The 22,214-nt window shown below is 40.0% G+C and overlaps 4 protein-coding genes across 5 annotated transcripts; 3 read left to right on the top strand and 1 right to left on the bottom strand.

Annotated features, from left to right (window-relative positions):
- Positions 1-573: 573 nt before the first annotated feature.
- Positions 574-10,606, top strand: kel (Kell metallo-endopeptidase (Kell blood group)). The gene is made up of 18 exons (XM_017415364.3): positions 574-977; positions 2,725-3,001; positions 3,093-3,386; positions 4,083-4,204; positions 4,757-4,915; positions 5,018-5,089; positions 5,171-5,359; positions 5,762-5,922; positions 6,020-6,137; positions 6,230-6,325; positions 6,397-6,495; positions 6,571-6,648; positions 6,820-6,926; positions 7,012-7,101; positions 7,194-7,261; positions 8,501-8,661; positions 8,745-8,834; positions 10,005-10,606. The coding sequence occupies exons 1-18, from the start codon at positions 951-953 to the stop codon at positions 10,161-10,163; spliced, it is 2,367 nt and encodes a 788-aa protein (XP_017270853.1). The 5' UTR covers positions 574-950; the 3' UTR covers positions 10,164-10,606.
- Positions 10,607-10,747: 141 nt separating this feature from the next.
- LOC108235432 (histone H1) lies at positions 10,748-13,330 on the top strand. 2 transcript variants are annotated; one of them, XM_017415446.3, is made up of 3 exons: positions 10,748-11,328; positions 12,402-12,691; positions 12,837-13,330. In XM_017415446.3, exons 1-3 carry the CDS (start codon positions 11,115-11,117, stop codon positions 13,296-13,298), a joined length of 966 nt encoding a protein of 321 aa, XP_017270935.1. In that variant the 5' UTR covers positions 10,748-11,114; the 3' UTR covers positions 13,299-13,330. The 2 variants fall into 2 exon arrangements, with proteins under 2 accessions (XP_017270935.1, XP_017270933.1); XM_017415444.3 differs by having other exon boundaries at positions 12,834-13,330.
- Positions 13,331-13,343: 13 nt separating this feature from the next.
- emg1 (EMG1 N1-specific pseudouridine methyltransferase) lies at positions 13,344-15,197 on the bottom strand. The gene is made up of 5 exons (XM_017415467.3): positions 15,005-15,197; positions 14,804-14,905; positions 14,245-14,386; positions 13,938-14,143; positions 13,344-13,853 (listed from the first exon to the last, which is right to left on the bottom strand). The coding sequence occupies exons 1-5, from the start codon at positions 15,155-15,157 to the stop codon at positions 13,740-13,742; spliced, it is 717 nt and encodes a 238-aa protein (XP_017270956.1). The 5' UTR covers positions 15,158-15,197; the 3' UTR covers positions 13,344-13,739.
- Positions 15,198-15,343: 146 nt separating this feature from the next.
- On the top strand, positions 15,344-21,884 carry nop2 (NOP2 nucleolar protein homolog (yeast)). The gene is made up of 16 exons (XM_017415368.3): positions 15,344-15,470; positions 15,957-16,075; positions 16,179-16,221; positions 16,307-16,371; positions 17,017-17,312; positions 17,932-18,163; positions 18,248-18,447; positions 18,587-18,676; positions 19,227-19,314; positions 19,413-19,553; positions 19,673-19,812; positions 19,900-19,989; positions 20,073-20,195; positions 20,816-20,913; positions 21,009-21,145; positions 21,225-21,884. Exons 2-16 carry the CDS (start codon positions 15,970-15,972, stop codon positions 21,635-21,637), a joined length of 2,262 nt encoding a protein of 753 aa, XP_017270857.1. The 5' UTR covers positions 15,344-15,470; positions 15,957-15,969; the 3' UTR covers positions 21,638-21,884.
- The last annotated feature ends 330 nt before the right edge of the window (positions 21,885-22,214 follow it).

Below are 22,214 nucleotides of genomic sequence, written 5' to 3'. Positions count from 1 at the left end.
TTCAACCATTGTACTTGAGTTTGTCTGTATCAGTTATATACCACTTTACCTTTCTGTACTGTATTTCTCTTACATTTATTTTTTATTTTAATCTGACCTCGCTGCTGCTCCTGAATTAGGTTCTCGGCCTTGTTACTCGCGCTTGTTGGAGTTCTGGCAGCAGATCGACCAACGAAACGCGACAGTAGTGATGCATGCTTTCCTTCTAGTATTATGCACCAGTATCTCACCTTTATGTCTTTGCCATCACTGTGTAATTTAGATATGATGATCACTTATCACGTTGTACGTCATGGTATTAAATGTGGATGCCTTGTCTTTTCTTAAAACCTTGTTTTATACATTTGATATGTGTGGATGTGTTGAAACATCATTTAGTCTTTTTTTCCCACCCTCCTTTTTCTGGCTGAATAAAAAGCTCAAATTAAAGACAAATGCTAATTAAAGGACTGCGAGTTTTATTTTTCGTGTTTATCTCTCACAGGTTCTAGGTTTGTGTGGCGGCCATGAAACTTGTTTTCTGTCAGACTCTCATTGATGCATTACAGCCGCCTCTATCAGTTGTTAGCAGCCATGTGTGGCGCTGATAATGATGATAGCCGGTGTGTGTGTGTGAGTGTGATGAGTGTAGATCCTTTCCAGGAAGAAGAGCTCACCTCCCCACACACTACTTAGCACCAAAGCAAAGTGTTAACTCGCCAGTTCCAGCCTTTATGATGACCCAAAACCGTCCCCCATCCATGGAGCTCAGACCCTTAACTCGTCCTTTATTTACGTTTTGAACAAGAGATGAAGAGCGAGCCTGCAGTTGTTGTTTTTTTTATCAGGGTTTCAGACGAGGAAAGAAGTGAGTGATGGATAGAGATACAGAGCAGAGATGACCCACAGTTTGACGTAGGAGGACATGTGAAAAGACCCGGGATACAGAGCATAAACAAAACGGAGCAAGGATGAGACAAACTTCAATCGAACCTGAGGTAAGATCTCAAAAATCGAACTTTTGTTGTGTTCAAAGGCTGTGTTCACACTCCTGTAAGTTAAAACAGCCATTAAAGTTTAATAGAAATAAGCAACATCCAAGTTATGATGGTTCAGATCAGTTTGTGTGAAATATTTCAGTATTTGTCCTCATTTTAATGTTGATTTTGAAAACCAGCATTTACAGGGCACTAACAAGCGTAGCTGTAACTTAAATGTAAATAAATTCAGCGTGACGATTTTCAATCTATATTTTTTGAGAAATTACTCTAACGGTTTACACTGGATTTCTGTAAATTTGAAAATGTCTGCCTTTTTTCAATTCGTGCCAACATGTTTGTAAAAAAATAAAAATAAATTGGGGAACACTGAAAAGAAAAACAAGAAATACAACGTAATGCTAAAAACTAAGGTTTGGTGGAAACGTTCACAGGATAGAAAAGTCTCGGTTGTAAAAGGGGAGGGGGGAGCCTCTGAAACGGTGCAGGGACTAATTTTTACAATAACAACTTTAAATAGGAAATTACAAAGAATTTAGAAACTTAAAAATGTAAAGAATCAAGAAATAATTTGCCACACGATCAAAAACTGGCGTTAAATGGCCTTAAATTAGTGTTTTATTTAAATACTAATATTAGAAATTTGACTCGATTCTGCAGTGAAGATGACTTCATGGGTTCAGGATCACATCCATGAACAAATATTAGTTGCAACTCCAAAAAATACAAAGAACAAACATCTGAACAAGATCCAGAAAGTGACCGTTCTCTGGGTCTAAACCTCTTTCAGATAAACTGAAGTAGAAAACTGCACACATTTCTTCCAAAGAGTATCAAATACCTGTCTCACTCCTGCACGTCTTTGGACGTTTATATTAGCATTTAATCTGGTCATTATAAAATTTTCCAATAATTCAGCTTTAGATTAATTTTACACAGCAGCTGGTTTAAAGAAATTAATTTGAAATAATATACAGGAAGTAACCCATGAAGACTGATCAGAGCTGTGGAAACGATCTCATCTGGAGGTGTTGGTGATTTAATGGAACCATCTGCACAAAACAACAAGAATACTAAGAAGAAAACCACTCATGAAAGGCTGCTTTATGTTGTTTTAGAGCTGTTGGTACTTTTTATGACCAAAAAGCCTCCTTTATGATCATTAGTAGAATTAATTTTTGCTGAACATTGTAAAGAAAGCTGAAATGGTGAATCCAAACAGCCAAATTCCAGGTCTATTCCGCCTGTTCAAAGCGAGCAACTTTCTCCAAGATTTATACCATTTCATTCCTGAATCCAGGAACCGCATCTAACCTGCGATCTTGTGAAAGGATCGCATCCAGTTTGCGATTCTGCTCATGTAACATCATAGTTTGAGTGTTGATCATTCTACAGATCCCATCAAGCATCCCTGGCAGCTTCTCAATGGTCAGAACCGCTGCCGGGATTTTGCGAATTTGTCGATATGTCAGGTAACTGCCTAATCCAAGCAGCAGTGGAACAGTGAAGCTGCAAAGAGCAGAGGTGCTGAAGGTGGATGGGTATAGTCAACCAGAGCAGCAGGAAGAAGAAGAAGAAGAAGAAACAGTAACCTAACCTAACCTGATTTTGTTGCTATTTTTGTTTCACATTACTGGCCTCGCTAAGTGTTTATGTGCAGAGCCCAAGGAATGACTAAAAATGTGCACGTTTGCAGTGTTTTGACTGAGCCACTGACAAGTCTTGTTTTCTTTTTACACAATTCCAGCCTGAGCTGTCACTCCAGTCACTGTCACAGTCAGAACCTGAGGGGGGCCCTGAGCCTCCACCCCCTGCCCAAGATCCCCACCAGCTCCAGCAACAGAACCAGGTCCAGCCAGCGCTACACCTAGAGCAACTGTCCACCCTCGAGCACCAAGAAAAGCCGCCGTGGGAAAAACATAAGAGAGTGCTTCTCTTCCTTCTAGGACTGACTATCTGGGCCGCCATTTTAGGACTTATCTTTTACATTCACCACAGTCTGCACAGGAACAGTGCACCCACAGGTAGGCCTGCAAAATAAAAAAACACGTCAACGCAGTAACGTAAGACAATAAAGTCGTAATTTAGTCATTTTGTGCGGCTCCTTCCTTACAGTGAGTCCGTGTCTGTCCCCGGCCTGTCGGTGGGCCGAAGCGCATCTGTTCACGTCTCCTGACCCGTTCACCCAGCCCTGCGATCACTTGTTGTCCACATGTGGAGGAGACAGATTATCACAGAACAGCGGGGGGAGACAAAGAGGTCATGGGATACCGGGCCATCCACAAAACCGGATGGAAAAGTCCGCCTGGCCAGAGACACAGAATGAGGAAATGATAAATAGAAGACTGGTGGGGGATAGAACCCTGAGCCGAAAAACTGTGCTGCTGCAGTACCTCAGGGAGATTTTAGGTAAGAGACCATATGAAGGTTTTTTTTTAGATCAGATCTTTTAATGTGAGGTTCTTTGGAAAGGTCAGGAACAATTACTATCTTACCTGTCGCAGATAGCTCTTTGAACGGCCTCAGTTTGGAGAAATGGAGTTTACCTTTGACTGAACTGACGAGGTAACGACTAGTCCAAGTGGGACCAGGACCAAAGTGGGCCGCTGCCGTCTTAAATCATGCAAATGCTTTTTAATAAACCTTTACATTAGCATCAGTTTCAAAACTACAGAATGGCATTCACATGAACTGCTATGAAATACCTTTTGGGGGTTTAAGTTGATTTATGAGGGCAGAAATCCACTTTGGACTCAGCAGTGCTTGGACTAGCCATTAGCTCATCAATTCGGTCAAAATTAAACTCTATTTCTCCAAACTGAAGTTGCTTAAAGAGCAAGGAAAGATAATGACTGCTCACAAACTCTATTTCAAAAGAACTATTCCTTTTAGTGGTGTGGCAAACAGTGGAGATGTTTTTGTGTCAGAAGTTGGACAGCTAACCGAGAAAAAGTTCTAAATAAAAACATTTTTTTTCCTCCACAATTCTCTGTACCTTGAGTTCAAATAGAGGTTTACATTTCAGCAACGACCCAAAACATACGAGAACAAGAGGAATGGCTTTGGGAAAAACTATGATCTCATGTTTGTTTATCTCTCTGTCAGAGACCAACTACAGTTCAAACAGTTCAGCTACCCAGAAGACTCGAGACTTCTACCATTCCTGCTTGGACACAAGATCAATAGAAACCACGGGAGCTGAGCCCTTCCTCAAACTCATCCAGAAGGTATCACGGGACCTTAACGATCCTTTCCAAACTGGTCGTCAAAGGTTCCCTTTCTTATAGGCTCTGGGTGGCGACATACTGCTCTTTGTGACATTTTTTCCATTTTTACTCACTAAAAAACCAAACAGCAATGACGAGTCCATCAGTTGTTTGCTAGAAAAGCTAGCTTTCAGCTTTTAAACATAAGATGTTGCTAAAAATTTTCAACTTCTAAGGTTTTTGCCAACATGGGACAATCAGTTTAGATTCAGTGGGATTTGGTAGATACAAACTGTAACAAAATCTGTTGTATAAATACATCAAGAGAGCCTTCATCTTACACACATACATACTGCATTAGTCTCTTCCTCAGCCTGCTGCCAGGGGTTGTGCAGATGGGAATTCTGCCAGTTTCTGGTAGATATGTCCTCAAATTAAAGCAAAGGGTGCTGCACTAATCATTCCTACCTCACACAACTTCATAAACCATTCCAAAGCCAAAACCACGAACACAAGTATTAGTCATTTTATTTCCTCAATGTAATTCGTTTGTTGTGTCCCATTTGTCTGCAGCTGGGAGGCTGGGCCGTATCGGGGCAGTGGAACAAGACAGATTTCAACACCACCCTGGGTTTGCTCATGAGAGACTACAACACATTTTCATTCTTCAACCTCTATGTGGGCAAGGACCCAAACGAAACCTCCGACGGGACGACCAAACGATACATACAGGCTTGTACTGATTAGGACATGTTGTGAGGCAACTGTACGCTAACGTGGGAGCGGACTGAGGTTTGTGCTGTTCTTCTAACTCAAGAATTCTCTTCACAACAGATTGATCAGCCGGAACTGTTGATCCCGATTGAATGGAGCAACGAAACAAAAAAGTCTAGAGCCAAAACCGAGGTTGGAGAACACTTCTGAGATTCGTGTTGCAGATATCTTTGAGAACCTCGACAATGTTTCTGAAATAATAACCAATTGCAGGTTTTACGTTCTTTCTTCGCGACGTACCGGAGTTACCTGGCTCTTCTGGAATCGCCGCCGAATGAAAACATGAGGCATGCTGGCATGTTTCTCTCTTTGTCCTCTGAGCTTGCCGTAACAGTTTCACCTCTGGACTACCGCCAGACGAAAGGACAGCTCCATCAGCGCATGACCATAAAGGAACTGCAGGTACCAGTGAAATCTGATGTTACTGTTGGATTGCTGGATTGTGTTTTTGTTTCATCAGGATCACTGCAGCCAGTTTATTAAGGCGGCTTCACTTTTGTGTCTGTCAGGGACCCACCAACACATGAATCACAATCCTTACATCTATGCACCACTGAGACCCAAACAAATCTGAGAAAAACGTTATTTCTGTCATTTTTGTTAGTGAGGAAACCGATATACTCTTGTTTATTTCTTAGTTATTAATCCACACCAGTTTTTGGTGTTTTTTATAAATATAAAACCACCAACAACACATCTTTGAGGTGTTGTAAGACAGTCATAGGAAGTGCAAGACCCATCAGAAAAAAAACACATTTTAAACTGGATTTATTGCTTTGTTTGTTTCTTTAAATGCCTCTGCAGAGACAAGCCCCTGCCATTAACTGGTTAGGCTGCCTGCAGACTGCTTTCCACCCTCTGTCCCTCAGCGAAGACGATCCCGTCCTCCTACATAACTTACCTTACATCGTTCAGATGTCCCAAATCATTACCAAATGGTTGAGAAAACAGGAAGCGAAAATCAGGTACTCTGAAGCCATTAAAACACTGTGATGGTGCTGATATTTCAGTGTCTTTTCTCTGTTTCTTTTTGACTCTTTCTTGTCATCTGGTTCCTCTCAGCGATCCTCTTCACACGTTCATGATCTTCAATCTTCTGCACACCATGATGCCGGCCATGGACTCCCGCTTTTCGGAAACAGCCAAGAATTTTTCCCTGGCTTTGGGTCACGCCGAGGAGGTTAGTCAGTATGACTTGAATATAAGAAACTGGACCCGTGAACTGATTTGTTGGAGTGACTTCTCCGCTGTCGGTGGGCTTTATTTGACCAGGAAGTCCCTCGATGGAAACAGTGTGTGCTGGAAACCGAAAAAGGGTTTGACTCAGTTCTCGCTCATGTTCTCAGCGAACGGACGGCACACAGAGAGGTGAGGAGACACCCCGATGCACGATAATTTGATTAGCGATTCAGATTTACCGCTCTTCTTTTCCCTAACAGGTAGAAGAGGTTATTGAGAACATCTTTTTCGCCTTCAAATCCAAATTAAATGGGATCGAGTGGTCGGATCAAAGTTCTTCAGGGCATCTTGTGAAAAAGGTAAGGTGAAAAATATTTGTGCCGGTCTACATTTGGTTAGCGGTTTGACATCGAACGTGGCTTTTCTTTCTGCAGGTTCACGCTCTAATGCCCAAACTGTCGTCTTCCAAGAAAATCTCTGATAAAGATGAGCTCGATCGTGTTTTTTCTCAGGTACGTTAAAGACGACAGATCTACACAACCCGCCTGGTTAAACCTCTTTTATCTCAGGATTAAACCAGTCTCAACACAAATTACAAACTTATGACCCATTTTCTTTTAAGAAACTAGTCATTTCCTGCAGTTCAAATTAAGAATCTGACCTACGCACCTGTTTGATTTCAGGTGACAGTCAGCACCGACAGCTTCTTCTCCAACTACCTTCAGCTTCTGTCCCTGTGGCAAAAGAGGCGCAATAAACTTCTGACGGTGCCGATCGAGGCTGCTGATGTGCAAGTGTTTCCTTCGTGTCTCAAAGCGGTCAGATACCGAATGAACGTCTTACACCTGCACTAACCTTCTCACCTTTCTTTCCAGTCTGTCCGTCACGCCTGTCCTTCTGGACGAAGAGCTCCTCTTTCCGATGGGAATGTTCATCCCTCCTTTTTTCCATCCCACCTATCCAAAGTGAGATGTGCGCTAGTAAAATCAGTATTAATTAATATCGTTTACATCATTAAAGCCATTCTTTTAAAACTTTATTTTCTTTTTGTAAACAGAGCCATGAATTACGGGGCAGTGGGTTTCCTGATGGCCAAAGATATCTTTCATTTGCTTGTGCCTGAAAGTAAGAATGGTTCACATTTCTTCACTTTATCTGGTTGACATCATGTTTAAGGTTAGACCTGGAAGTACATTAATTCAAGTGTTCACCAAAACACATTCCAATCAAAAGTACTGTAAATGATTAGTACAGGCTTTAGGTGCAGAATGTCAGCTGTATTTTAAAAAGGTATTTAAACGAGAAAAACTAGAAGACTGATATAGTTTCAAATCATCAACATGTTGATGAATGTGTTGGTACTTTGTCTTTGTGCAGGACTTCCGCTCGTACTTGGGTGCACTTCACTTTGTCGGATGGTATTTCCAACTCCTGTGGTGTTTGATTTAAATCAAACCACAGCATTGCTTTTAAGCTGTTAAGTGTCGAAACAAAAAGACTTGTCAGGATACAATTATTTAATGTTCAATCAGAGATCCCCAGCATTGAGAGAAATCTGATAAATCAGGACTGAAAATGTTCACTCTGCTGTATTTTATTTTGTCTGACCATTGTCGAACCTGCAGTAAACTAAAAGCACAGTTATTATTCAGCATATTTACTACCATCCACTGATGTAGGTTAACCAGTGGCAGAAGTATTTAGATTTTTCACCTTGGTCAAAAAAATACAAATCTAAAATTAAACAATAATAATAATGGTGTTGCAGTTAAAAAACAGACAAAAGTAACAGATTGTCTCCATAACTGGTCTAATTTTTTAAAGCAATGACCACAAACCTACACATAATGGCTCCCGAAGTTAAATGTTTAAATCCTCTCTGCAATTTGTGCTCTCTTGTTTAGAGAAGCAAAAAACAAACTAATGTTTGCTGAGAAAAATGCACTGTGGAAACCTTTAGGCTTGACACAACTGTTATAATTAGTTTGTCACCGAACATTTTACAGTGTTTGTTTTCACCCAGGCTTTGACTAGATGTCCATCCACACTGTGAAACACTCTGATCAACTTTTCTGCCTTAGAATGGATCTGAGCTGGCAATATCACCCCACAGGTCTTTCAGTCACAACAATAAACATTTTAAACAGAGGACCACTGGAAACCATGCGTGCCAGCACTACATAATAGTGTATTTTACAGATAACGTTGGACATTACCAACCAATCTGCTCGATACTGCAGTAATTTAAATGTGTTATCTAGATAACAGCAATTGTGTCCGAGTTAAAACATTTTCAGCCCGGTTTGTCATGTGAAGAAAACTTCCTTTATTGGCAAATGTAGTCAGCGTCTGTTTTTGTTGCAGCTTACTCCCGCAGTACGGCTGTGGACGCTGTGGGGGAATGCGTGTGGGCTCACTACGTCAGCGCGGCTGAAAAGGCAGGCAGAGGCGGAGCGTTACTGCTGTCGGTGGCGCAGCAGCACGAGGTGTGGGTGCAGTACTCAGCACTGCAGGTAGCACTGCAGGTAAGGAGCTTTCCTCAGACTTCATGTTGTGTGGGAACAACATTAGGCTCATATGTCTAGATTTTGTCAACTCCTTTCCCCAGGCGTACTACCGCAGCCTGAGACAGCGCCCTGATGACACATCCCTGTTAGGGATCTATCACACTCATCTGTTTCTCAGGTCTTTTTCTCAGGTAATTTGATCTTTTTTTTCCCCACTAGAAAGGAGCATACCACATCAGGGTAGGCAGGGCTGGCAGATAATGTGAAAAAACAAGTGAAATTAGAAGAATTAAAGTGTTGGATGGGTAACTAGAGAAGCGGTTCGGGCGTGGCACTGCAGGCAAAAGACCCAAATCAGATTTTTTTTGCCCATATGTCACCCTTCTGATCCTTTTATGACGGTCTGAACATGACATATCCGACCCAGGTCACTTCCACGTGGGGGTCCTAATCAGATGCATATCCAATGTTTTTCAAAGCGACCTTCATCTGACCCGCTACGTCACATTTCATCCAACTTTTACGTCATTAAAGTAGGAGTATGCGGCTCAATCTAAATATTGATTTGTTATCGATACCTGCGTCATGCAGTTTAAAGCCCAGAGCTTCTTCAGCTGCTTTTTTTTTTTTAACTCGTTCTGCCATGTCCTGGATGACTGAGAATCTGCACTACTGGTGCCCAGTCCTGGTCTTGGAGGGCCACTATCCTGCAGGTTTTAGATGTTTTCCTGCTCTTCAGCAGGTTTTCAAATTCTGCAGCAGCCTGTTAATCACTCAGTCACTCAAATCGGGTGCGTCAAAGCAGAGAAACAACTAAAACCTGCAGGATAGTGGCCCTCCAGGACCAGGATTAGTCGCCCCTGATCGACACCAACACATGATACCAACGTTGGTACTGGATCGTATCGACACTAGTGTGACTGGATCGATATTTCAGTTTCTCTCCTCTTTTTTTCAGCACGTTGCTCCGGCTCCAGAAGTGTAATTCTAATGTAAACATTGAACAAAATAAGCATTGCAGATAATAACTCTGTTGGCTCTGATTGAACAGCTTTAGGACTGATTCACACCCTAACATGTAGCATCCATATTTACTTCCGTAAACACAGCATGCTGCGTGTGACTTCTTCTGTGTATTTGGGCCGCTTCAGGACTGTTTGTGCATTTAAATTATAACGTGAAAAATCCACGCATAAATAAATTTAAAAACAAACTGGAATTGAGCCTTAAGACCTGCAGTGTGAGCCTACGTTAAGTCAGCAAGTAAAGCTCAATAACGTTTGACTTTCTTCTTTTAAACTGCTGATCTCCTTTTATTTTGAAAATACATCGCTTTATTATGAAAATATGTCCTTTTCCAGATCAACTGTGACGCTGACCCCTACAGTGAATCCATGCCCCTGGATCCCTCCTTCTTCATCGCAATCATTTGTGCCAACCCGGAACTGTGTCCTCCAAACCTTCAATGCTCCATCAAACCTCAGCAGAAATCCTTTAAACATGCTGATGGCTGCCCTTAACAACACGCAGGACTTTATGTATAAAATAATCTGTGTATACAGAGGTTAGCACACTGGTGGTTTTTATTTTATTATTTGACATACGTATCTAATACTCGATTTTTGTATCTGCCGTAGTTGTCTGCAAATTGCATTAATTGCACATGATGTAAAATATTATTTTAAATACAATTTTTTTTTTATTGTTTTCTTTAATGTCCCGTTTTCAGTAGTGGAGAAATTTCCCCCAGCCATGGAAATATAATCTACACGTTATGACGTAAACTGTCTCCTGTGAATGATATTTTGATCCATAATTTGTCAAAATTATTTTATTCATATTGTGAGCTGGATGCTGAAAATGGTGACCACAAGCTCATGCTCAGATACATATGTGAAGGGTGAATATTCATTATTTTTCTGTCTTTGGGCCTCTTACATGAATAAAATGTCCATAAATTGAACTGCTAATAATTTTGTTTATTTGAGAATGAGCACAATAATTTATCCTCTTAGAGGACCAGTTTACTTAAATTTATAAGGTGTGATAACATAGCTGCTCTGATGGTAATTATCCTATAATTCAGAGGAAAAGTCTCCTCCAGAATGACCCCATTATTACCATGCAATCAATGGAAATAATCTGCACCATGCATATGGTTGTAAAACACCTTATTAAGGCTTTTATTTTATTGCTATTTGTATCTCAGTGCAACCAAATATTTGCACTTTCATTAATTCTGCAAATAAATTAATCTTCTTCTTATTATTATTATTATTACTGATCACTTTATCAACTGTTGCAAACTGTGATGACCTACATGTTTTAAATTTGGATTAGCATGGCAACTAAACAACTGTTGTTGTTTTTTAAGAGTTACCATTTGAAAAACTCGGATCGAATACAATTACCTGGAAAAGTTTCCATAACGTCCCAAAAATAACAACAGACCGAAAACAACAACAACAAAAATGCGGCGAAAACGGGCAAATGGAACCGCTGCGGTCAGCTTTAAACCGAGAGGAAACACACCTTTAAAGTCGGTGAAACCGGCGGAAAAGCTCTCCAAAGCCCCGGCTGGTAAAGGCCTTGGAAAAGCAGGAGCCAAACGTTTGGGCCGCATGCTGAAACGGGCCATCCAGCCCCAAGAGGAGCCGAGTGGAAGAGGCAAAGTTTTTTTACCGAGTGAGTCTCGGCTAGGCTAAGCTACAAGCTAACGGTTCTAGCCAATTCTAGCTTTAGCTTAGCTTTTTCAGTTAGCATTAGCGTTAGCTTACCGGGCTACTCCAACATGTAGACAAATGTGGGTAGTATCTATGTTTGTTTATTTATTTAGCACACTGAAAACAGCATTTTAACTTATTAGAAATAAAAAATTTAAAAATGTATAAGCTTGGAAAACTTCTGGAGTTGTATATAGTGATCCACTGAAAAAAAATAATCACAAAAAACATGGATTTGGTCATTTTTCTTTCGTTATGTCATTTTCTTTAAAACTTGTAACAATGTTTTACAATTTTTTTTTTAAATCATGATGCCAGTAAAGTTTATGAAATTAAATAGCGTTTGTAAAGTGAATAATGTGAACCGAATTTTTTAGATTTGTATTGAAATTGTATTAGTGATTTCAAATGATTAAATATAAACTTTACAAACAAATGTTTTAAGGTGACATTATGTATAACCTCCAACATTTGAAACAATAACTCATTTTGGGCCACTTCTCCTTTTCAGACTACTGTTTGTTGTGGGGATCGACTCATTGTTTCATTTTTTATTTGTTTGTTTGTTTTGTTTTTTAACCTCCAAGATTTACCACAAAGTTAGGAAAACTAAAAAGACAAGCTCAGCCTTCTTAGTGATAGCAATGACAGAGATTTTGCCCTTGTTGGTTTTTTAAATTAGGTTTTTGTTTAAACACACATTTAAAAGCAACACCTGCATCAGAATTTGATTTAGTTCAGTATTGAAAATAGTTGTTAAACCTGGCTGTTTGGACTGGAGCCGCTCACTTTGCAGAGACCACATAAATAATAAGTACCCCAACTCCTTTAGGTCATACTGCAGGTTCATGACAGAATACTATGACATGAAGCCAAAACACTATCATTGCACAAATTACAATCATTTATATTTTGAGAAAATCCACAGTTGTATCTACAGGGTAGTGCACAAGTTAATCTCCTGAGTGCATTGTTACTTTTTACCACTAAAGATATATATTTTTTGTGAGTAGCATAAATCTTCTACTCTTTCAGAGACTCCTGTTCGTCTTCTCAAGCATCAGATTGAGACAAACACTAAAAATGGACCAAGGACAAACTCGTCAAAGCTGGCCTGGCCACAGGTCTCCAAGCTCATCCTCAGCCTGGTGTCGCAGTGCAAACACAGAGCTGGCATTTCCATGGCAGAGCTCAAACAGACGCTAGCTGCTGAGGGCTACGATGTCAGCAAGAACAACAGGCAGGTCAGCATGGTGACCAAACGGATGGTTGGCAACGGGACACTTGTAAGAACTACAAGGAATACATCATTCAGGCTCAGTAAGGTAAAACACACCGGATCATTTGATTTGGTAATATGTAAATGCAGCTATATTACCTGTAAGTTTGTGTACTTCTTTGTGACAAAGATTTTGTTAACAGTGATCCAACATTAGGTCAAATCTAAACCTCTCATGTTCTACACAGCAGACATTAATGGAAACAAAGCAGGTAAAGAAAACCTCCGTGACACATAAACCAAAAGCAGAGCTGAAGAAGAGCTACGCAGCCAGCAAATCCTCCAAAGGAGCAGAGAGGTCACAGGGACGCAACCAAAAGACTTCAAAACCAAGAGGCAAACTGCAAAAACCAAAAGGCAAGACCAACAGAGCAGCAGCACCGAAAAAGCAGCCAATCAAGACACGGAAACCAGCAGCCAAGTCGCAAAAACAAAGCAGACAAACGCCACGCTGGAAGAAAGCGAGGTCCACGAAGAACAGAGCGGCACGACCTCGTAAGCCCCCAAAGAAGGCTCAAAGGACTCAGAGACGTCAAACAAAGCGAGACAAACATCCGTATAAATCTCCTCGAAGACAGCAACGTCATAAAACAAGCCCGACCTTCAAGTCGCACTGCCGTCGAACTACCAGGAGAAACACCTATAATCGCTAGGATCTGTGAGCATGAATAAACTGAAACCTATTTAGCAACTTAAAATGGTTTTCATGGTTTATCACCTTTATTGACAACACGACTTTCCTTATTTTCAAACGTTTGCTTTATCTCCGAGTAAAAACTTCCTCCTCTTTGCAATTTCCTCCTTTATTGAAAGAAAAAAATAGAAACACTTATTTACTTAGTAATATTTAACTTTTACAAAACTCACAATTTGGTGTTGTTATTACTGGTATTAAAAAAAGACTATTTTCACATGAAACATTCAACAAAGGCTATAAAAACACTATATTTTCCACACGGAATCCAAATGTTGTCATTCACATACTGTGATTACAGCATCATGTTTGTGTTTTATGTCCACTGATAAAAGGTCCAGGTTTACAGCTGTTTTCTGTTCCATAGATATCAACAGTTTCTTATGATTTGAGTGTCTTCTCACAGGACACCCCAAACTTCCTCAAAGGCGGAGCACATTTTGGCACAGGTCAGTGCTGCAGAGAGGGGGTAGTTACTTAAGGACACGGTCTTCTCTGTATAGTCCACATTCACCTAAGTAAAACAAAGCCTAACATTAATGACACATATTTAACATTTGGAATTATAAAACATCAGCCGCCTGTATCCTTTCCTCACCGATCCATGTGCAAATGCTCCAATCACTACTGCAGCGGGGCCCTCTGGTACCAACGTCCGGGGACAGACAGGTTCCCCCGCAGAAAACGAGGTGGCGATACGGGGGCACCCGGGGGGCAGGTGGTCTGACACTGGATTTTTGATCAGCTTCAGAAGCTTTTCAGAACCATCAGCAGCCCTGACGCTCAGCTTGTGCAACAGCTGAACTATTGAACACAGAGAGGGGAAACAGAGCAAACACAGAGGTAAAGAGAAAATTTGATCACACGCACAGAAAAAAAAAAAAAACCAGCAGAGCAGAGCTTACCCATCAGGCCACAAAAGCGAGTGAAGGTTCTTGGGATCCGGGTCTGCGGGTTGATTTCTATTAAAGCGTTTTTCTCTGTGTGGATATAAACCTGCAGCAGACCTGCCCTGTTCAGCGGACTGTCCATCAGCATGAGCAGACACTGGAATAAAGTCAATTAAGGCACAAAATAAATACACAGCACTTGATCACAAATATATTTTGTAAATGCAACAAAATCATTTTCAAATGTATAAAGCTTTGAGGCTACTTGTATTATTATTATTCTATAAAACAACTGTTACACTGATGCTGCTTTGGCTGTATAAGCTGATATACAAAATCCTACACCATTAAGACAATAAGAATAAAACAATATCAGTAGCATTCAACTGTTTACATATAATTCATGAAATAAATATTCGACTGCTTCTTCAATAAGCACAGCAATAGGCGAGATGCTAACAACACAAGTATATTCTTATTACTCAGGTAACATTTCTGGAAACAAAAAACATGTATTCACTGTCAACGTGAGGAAAAAAACTGATGCTCACACTATTATGAAATAATTGTTTACCTGATGTGTGATGTCTGGTCTTATGTGGCCCGGGTCCCTTCCGTTTTTGATGATCATATTTTTGTGTTGGTCGCAGTTCAACAACTCAAACGTCTTTCCCACCTGGAAAAAAAATAAAACAAAACAACAAAACCTACTGATGGACTAGTTGAAGTCACAGGCGTCGACATGTTGGTCCTTTACAACAACATACATGTTTACCTTTACAGTTTCTAACGAAGCTCCTTCCAGAATAACAACTAGCCTTTTTTCTGCCATTCGGTTGTGAAGGCTGCTTTTGCCAATTTTGACGGGTTTTGGTTCATATTCGTCCAAATGTTCAAGACCACGCTTCTTTCCATTGGGAGCCGCCATTACAACCGCTTCTCTTTCAGTCGCGGATTGATTACGTACGTGGTCGCGTATAATAAAAAATAAAATAACTGACAACACATATAACCTTTTATCTAAACTAATTATATTTAAAAAGCAATTAAACGTAATAATGTTAGACTATTTGTTAAAATGTATTATTAAAAAAAAGCATAAGCCTCGAGCGCACGTCGCCTACGTCATACTTGTGCGCCGGATGAGCTCCTGCAAACAACGTGTTGAAGTGAGTCCGAGTGAAAATTATCCACGGACGCTTAACAGACCGAAGTTGTGTCAAAAGATACTGATTTTATCGGTGAGTATATGAAGGTTTATTTATGGACTTCTTTTCTGCAGCTAAATATAGTCGTAGATATATTAACTAAATGTTTTTAACTCTTGAACAGAGAGCGGTCATGATGTAGTGAAGGCTAGTAGTTTGCTCATTGGCATTCGTCAGTCGCTGTGCATGTGTTAACGTTTTCTTCTCAGACCTTTTTCCATTCTAACAATTTTTTTACAATATTAAAAAACGACGAACTGCTAGATACGTTCACCAAACACGAGTGTAACAATCAGACTCGCCAAACTGCCTTTTAGTCCAAAACCAAACCATAAATCAATTTAATGAAAATTCAGATTAGTATTTGAGTATCCTGTCTGCTGAACCTGGTGATTAAAATCTCAGTACCTTTTAATTCAATATAGATTTTAAAGGTTTGTATGTATGTTTTTAAAGTAGGAGCAGCAATATTTTTCTCATTGTGTCATTAAACATTATCTCCAAATCCTGATTTTTCAGGTAAATAAAAGTCATGGGTCGGAAGCTGGATCCCACCAACAAGGTGAAGAGAGGGCCGGGGAAGAAAGCCAAAAAGCAGCATGGAGCAGAGGTTGAGTTGGCCAAGTTTATAACAGACGGTAAATAACTTTTGTCCCATTTTCCTCAAAAACATGTATTCAGACTCCGGATGTGGGTTGCTGCGTTGGGGCTCGTTTATATTATTTTCTTCTGTTTTTCCAGAGGAAGAGGGATCTAAACGTCTGTCAAGTAGAGCTAGGAAAAGGTAACAGCTGGACTGTTTTGGTACCAATGAATACCAAAGTGATCTTTGCAAGTTATTTAACTTTTGCCTCTTTTTTATTTTCCAGAGCTGCAAAAAGAGTTCAGAATGTGGAAAAGCCTAAAGTTGTTGTTGAGAAACAGCCTAAGAAAGGTAACCACATCTGGATCAGTGATAATGATAACACATGGAAGCATTTAACACAAAGTGAAGGTGCTGTGTGCTCCTTGAAGATGGCCACCCGTGCACTCATTGCATTCCTTTGCAGTACACTGGTTGTAGTTTCTTCATACATTTTGTATTAGAGGTTATTCACGTTAAACAGAATATAATCAAATGTTGCACGTTTGCATAATGTTTACGATTCTTAAGTGTTTAAATAGAAACAACCTAACTTTGAAGATATATTATAAGTAAAGCCCTTTTGACTCGTATAGAAGTGAAAAAACTTTTAAAATAAAAGGAAAAGGTTTCTTTAAGAACCAAGAAAGGAGATCTAGTTGCTTTTATGTAAGTACTTAATTAAATAACCCAATGTTTTGACAAAAATATAGTTTCTTGTTCACTAAGATGGACAGTGTAGTTTCTGTAAATGATATGTTGAAGTTGTCATAAACAGCACCTTCACATAGTGAAGCTGCTGAAATTTTTTTTTTAATATATAGATTATTACATTAGTCTACCTGGTTTATTGATCTTGCATCAGGACATTCGTGTTTGCAACAATTTCAAATCACCCTAAAACTCTTTAAAAATTAACAACATGGGTGTTTCCTTTTTTTTTTTAATTCCATAAAGGATTCACAGATGAAAACAGTAAATGGTTGAAACCAACAAAGAGGAAGCGCAAAATGGATGAACCAGAAAGCGACGATGACAGCGAGGATCACTGGGAAGAGGAGGAGGATGAGGAAGAGGAGGAGAAGCAGCTTATGCAGAAGAAGAAGGAAAAGAAAGGCGCAAAGTTGGGATTGAAAAAACTGGAAGAGGAAGATGAAGACAGTGGTGATGATGATGAAGAAATGATTGATGACTACGGCACACTCGATGATGGCAGTGAAGACGAAGCAGAAGGGAACAGCGATGGAGAAGATGTACGTTAAATGGTTTCACTTTATGATCAATTTCAAAGAAAAATAAAAAGATTTATTTTGAAGGCTTACCTGTTAGAAAACTATGATTTAAAGGTAGATTAGGACGATCATCTGCTCTTTTAGTTACTGGGATTGCTAGATGTGTCTTTATGGACACATTTTTATGAAAAATCTCGAGTATGGTTCGTTTTGCCAACACGGGTCACATTTGTTATTTTCTTCTAGCTCCTGTTACTTTAAAACAGGTTGCTCCTCTTAGTCCACTGACTGGTTAGACAGTGGAGTTAGTTGTTTATTTGATTTGTGTTAAAGTAGCTATGAGGCAGTGTGATTTATGATGATATGGACAAGTGTTGTCAGGGTCAGCATTTACACCCTGCAAAAGATGATGCCTTTTGGAAACGGAGGAAAAACATTATTCTGATTACTGTTAATAGTGGCTTAACTGCAGATTTGCAGAAATGGTCCTTTAGGTGTCCTCCAGTTTTAACTTTAATGGTAAAGTAATGACACTGTTGCTGATTCAGAAGCAAATCTGTTGTCAGACTAGGAAGGTGGTTTTTGTAAAAAACCTAAAATGAATTCTTACTTTTATTCTTTGGTTTAACTCCATATTTAGCTGCTTCCCATTGAACGTGCTGCCAAAAAAGAGAAAAAGCTGAAAGAATCCATGGCTCTAGGGAGTGACGAAGATGATGATGAGGATGATGAGGAGGAGGAGGATGAGGATGATGACGATGATGAAGACAAACAGAAATCAGATGCTGAAGATGAAGATGACACGATACAGACCAACACAGTCGAGGTGGATAAGTTCAGACTGCCGTCAGCAGAGGAGAGTGAGAAGGAGGGTGAGTGGTTTAAATGTCTTTTATTACAACAGTAAAATCTGCCAACACGTCATCAGTAAATGTCATGTTTTATCTGTTTTTTAGGCATCCTGTCTCTAGATCTGAAGACAGTTCATCAAAGAATTAAGGACAACATCGATGTTCTCTGTAATTTCTCTGCGAAAAGAGAGGAGGGCAAAGACCGAGTGGAGTACATCTCTCTGCTGAAGAAAGACCTCTGTACTTATTACAGCTACAACGAGTTCCTCATTGAGAAATTAATGGACCTCTTCCCTCTTTCAGAGGTATGTCGTGTTTGAATCAGCAAAGTTGGGATTCTCTCCTTAAAATTAAAGTTAAAGACTGGCAGTCAGGTGAAGAGGAGGAACCAGAATCGTTTTCACTGTTTTTAACAAATGATTTTATTTGAATTCTTGTTGACAGCTGATTGATTTCCTTGAAGCCAATGAAATTCAGAGACCCGTCACGATTCGGACCAACACACTGAAAACGAGGAGGCGAGACCTTGCGCAGGTAACCTAAACGAAGGGACACCTTTCTATAAATGCCAAATAGAAATCAGAAATGCCAAGCTACTTTAAAAAAAAGCACTCACAAACACTGGCTGTTGAAACGATGCTTACAAATAAAAGCAGTAATATTCAGGCGTTTGTTTGCAGGGATAACAAGAAACCCGGTGATCTGTGTAATTGACCATTTTCCTGTACAGAAAGTTAGATTAAAACAAAGAGGCTCAACTATGTAACGGATGCAACGTTTATTGTGACATAACTGTAAATCTGTATTTGCTCTCTGGCTGCAGAAAAAACTAACTGGTTCTTTGCTTTTCTTTATTAACTAATTAATAACTGACTCTAGATTTAACCTTTACCTTGCACTGGAACCACTTTGGTAGAAAAACCCTTTTGTAGATTGTTGATCTCTATAATTCCACGTCTGACCCCACTAGTGCCAGTTTTTCAGGGCTCCTGGTGGCCATAAGAGGAAAAACAATCACTGGCTCTGTTTTAGAACTGTAACCTCACATTGTAACTTAACTAGTTGGTATTTCTTCCTTGTTCAGGCTTTGATCAACAGAGGAGTAAACCTTGACCCCCTGGGGAAGTGGTCTAAAGTGGGTTTGGTTATCTACGACTCCTCCGTACCAGTCGGTAAGTTTTTTTTTTTTTTTTTTACGGATCTTCACCTGTTTGAGCCTGATCTTAGCTACAGGAGTTTTACCTGATGTGCATCCCGTCTTTCCTGACAGGTGCCACCCCGGAGTATCTGGCTGGTCATTACATGCTGCAGGGAGCCTCCAGCTTCCTGCCAGTCATGGCGCTCTCCCCGCAGGAGGGAGAATCGGTGCTGGACATGAGCTCGGCTCCGGGAGGGAAGACCACCTATATTGGTAGGATGTGTTTTTACTTTTTGTGTTATTAGCTCATTTTAAGCTAACCTGTTCAGGAAACTCACACTTAAAAAAAATGATTTAGAAGTTGATGCGTGGTGCGCTGTTTTCACTCTTAGCTCAGCTGATGAGAAACACAGGAGTGATCATTGCCAATGATGCAAACGCCGAAAGACTGAAGAGCGTGGTGGGAAACATTCACCGTCTCGGCGTCACAAACACCTTGGTCTGCAACTACGACGGCAGGCAGTTCCCAAAGGTCGCTGCTTTCATGAGCTGCTGCGTGGTGTAGATTTATCACAGTGTTGTGTTCATTCTGCGGAGCTGAAACGGTTTTTGCCTGCAGGTAATGGGCGGGTTTGACAGAGTGCTGCTCGACGCACCGTGCTCAGGAACTGGAGTCATCGCTAAAGATCCAGCTGTGAAAACCAGCAAGGTAAAATCCCATTCATGGCCTTTGTGTGGACTGTGCAGATACTTCTAATTGTGCATTAACTCTAAATCTTTATCTCCTGGTAGGATGAAGCAGATATTCAGCGCTCTGCTCATTTGCAGAAGGAGTTGATTCTGTCTGCCATCGACTCTATAAATGCAGCGTCCCCTACTGGAGGATATTTGATCTACTGCACGTGCTCAGTGATGGTATGTGTTGACATTTGATGTCCTTAAAAACAGCGCCAACTGACAGTAGTACTGTTTGCATACTAATAACATAAAATCAGCAAGAATTTATATATATTAGGCTTTCAAAGTTATAAAAATAATAAACCTTTGCAGAGAGACACAGTTGGTCTTTTCAGACCTCTGATATCAAGAATGTTTTCATTGTCAAAGATTTAAGGTTTGTATTCACATGAGCCTTGCAGGCAAATAAAAGAGCTATTTATCTGGGGCCTGGGTTCAAAGGGTTTCTGTGTCAGAGAATCCGATCGCAGTTGTCGATTGCGGGGACGGCTGAAACGCAACAGGAATTTTCCGGTTTCGCTTAAAAACGGCGTTGTGTTAATGGGGCCTCGGTGATGGTTAAACTCAGTTAAATTTTATGAGGTTATGAAGATACAAAAGTAACTCTTTGTAGGTTTGAAATGAATCTGTAAGAGGGATGGCTGATGTTTCCAACTGGTTGTAATCTTAAGTTTGCTCACATGCCTGACTTTAGTGACTGGAAAGGCCGATGGAGTGCTCATAATTCTACAGAAAAACAGACTGAAAGAGATTTTACTTGTTTACTTTGAATAGTAACCAGATTTGTCTTCCTCCAGTTGGAGGAGAATGAGTGGGTGGTGGACTACGCTTTGAAGAAGAGGAACGTCAAATTAGTTCCCACAGGGCTTGACTTCGGGAAGGAAGGCTTCACCAGGTAGATAAACTAACCACTGAGTTCTCGCTAATAATCAGAGTAACTGAAAGATACAAAATAAAAACTGAAACATATTTTTTATTCTTTTATTTAAGTTTCCAGAAATTCAGATTCCATCCTTCTCTGCGACTCACGCGGCGATTTTACCCACATTCACACAACATGGATGGATTCTTTGTGGCCAAGTTTAAAAAGTTCTCCAATGTAATTCCATCTGCTGCTGCTGGGAAAGGTAATCTATTCTTCCTTACAAATAAGTATAAACTCATATTATATTCATGATGAGCTAACCCCTGTGCTTACCTTTACAGAAGAAGAGAAAACAGAAGCTCCCGAGGCTCCAGAAGCCACAGACGCTTCGAAACAGAAGTCGTCCAAAAGCGACAAGGCAAACAAGTCAAAAGCAGGCGGCTTACAGCAGAACGCCAAAGCAAATGGAACAGCGGTCAGGAAATCGGCAAACATCAAGTCAACGGGACAAAAGGACTCAAACACCGGACCAAAGAAGGCAAAGATCGCCAAGATGGACGAAGAGGCCGAGAAGGGGACAGAAGCTAAAAAGCCAGCAGGGAAGTCACCCAATAAGCCCAAAGCATCAAAAACTGGCAAAGAAGGAGGAAAATTTGATAAAAAGCAAGGCAAAAAGACGAAGATGCACATGAAGGGGAAGAACCGAATGGGAAAGAATAAATTCAAGAAGCTGAAGCACAAGTGGCAAAAGTAAAGGTTTATGTGTGGACAGTGTGTGAAAATATTTCAAATTACAACAAAAACTGTAGTTTTATTACAAACCCAACAACTCTTCATTTAAAGTGTCATTACAAGGCAGTATGTGTTAAATATATTTGTAACAAGGCTAATGGATTAGATTCACTGCTTTTTCTTTTTTAAATTTGATTCATTATGTTTGTTGATTTGTTGCTGGCAAATACAGCAATGACAGTGACAAAATAAATAACTTTTAAGAGATGTTTCATGTCACTTGTTTTAATTCATTTCTAAGATTTATGTGAACTTTATCCATTTAGATAATTGCACAGGTAAACGTCTAAGTGAGAATTATTGATATTTTCAACCAACAATTTGAAGTTTTTAGACCAAGTTCGGTTTTCTAATACTTTGGGGGGTCTAATTTATTTGTAATGATCCAAATAAGAAATTAATGCATCTCTAACCTTCACCAAGGTTGTAAATAGGGTAAAAAACAGTTAAATATCTCAAATTTAAGTGCTGGTCTCTAATAAATGTAGGTTTTGATTGTTTAGTGTAATAAATTAATATTTTGATGTGTTATGAAGGCC

This window comes from Kryptolebias marmoratus, linkage group LG16 (assembly GCF_001649575.2).
Source record: "Kryptolebias marmoratus isolate JLee-2015 linkage group LG16, ASM164957v2, whole genome shotgun sequence".
Lineage (NCBI taxonomy): Eukaryota > Metazoa > Chordata > Actinopteri > Cyprinodontiformes > Rivulidae > Kryptolebias > Kryptolebias marmoratus.
The sequence above is the reverse complement of the archived record's forward strand: the minus strand, read 5'-3'. Positions and strand labels throughout refer to the sequence as shown.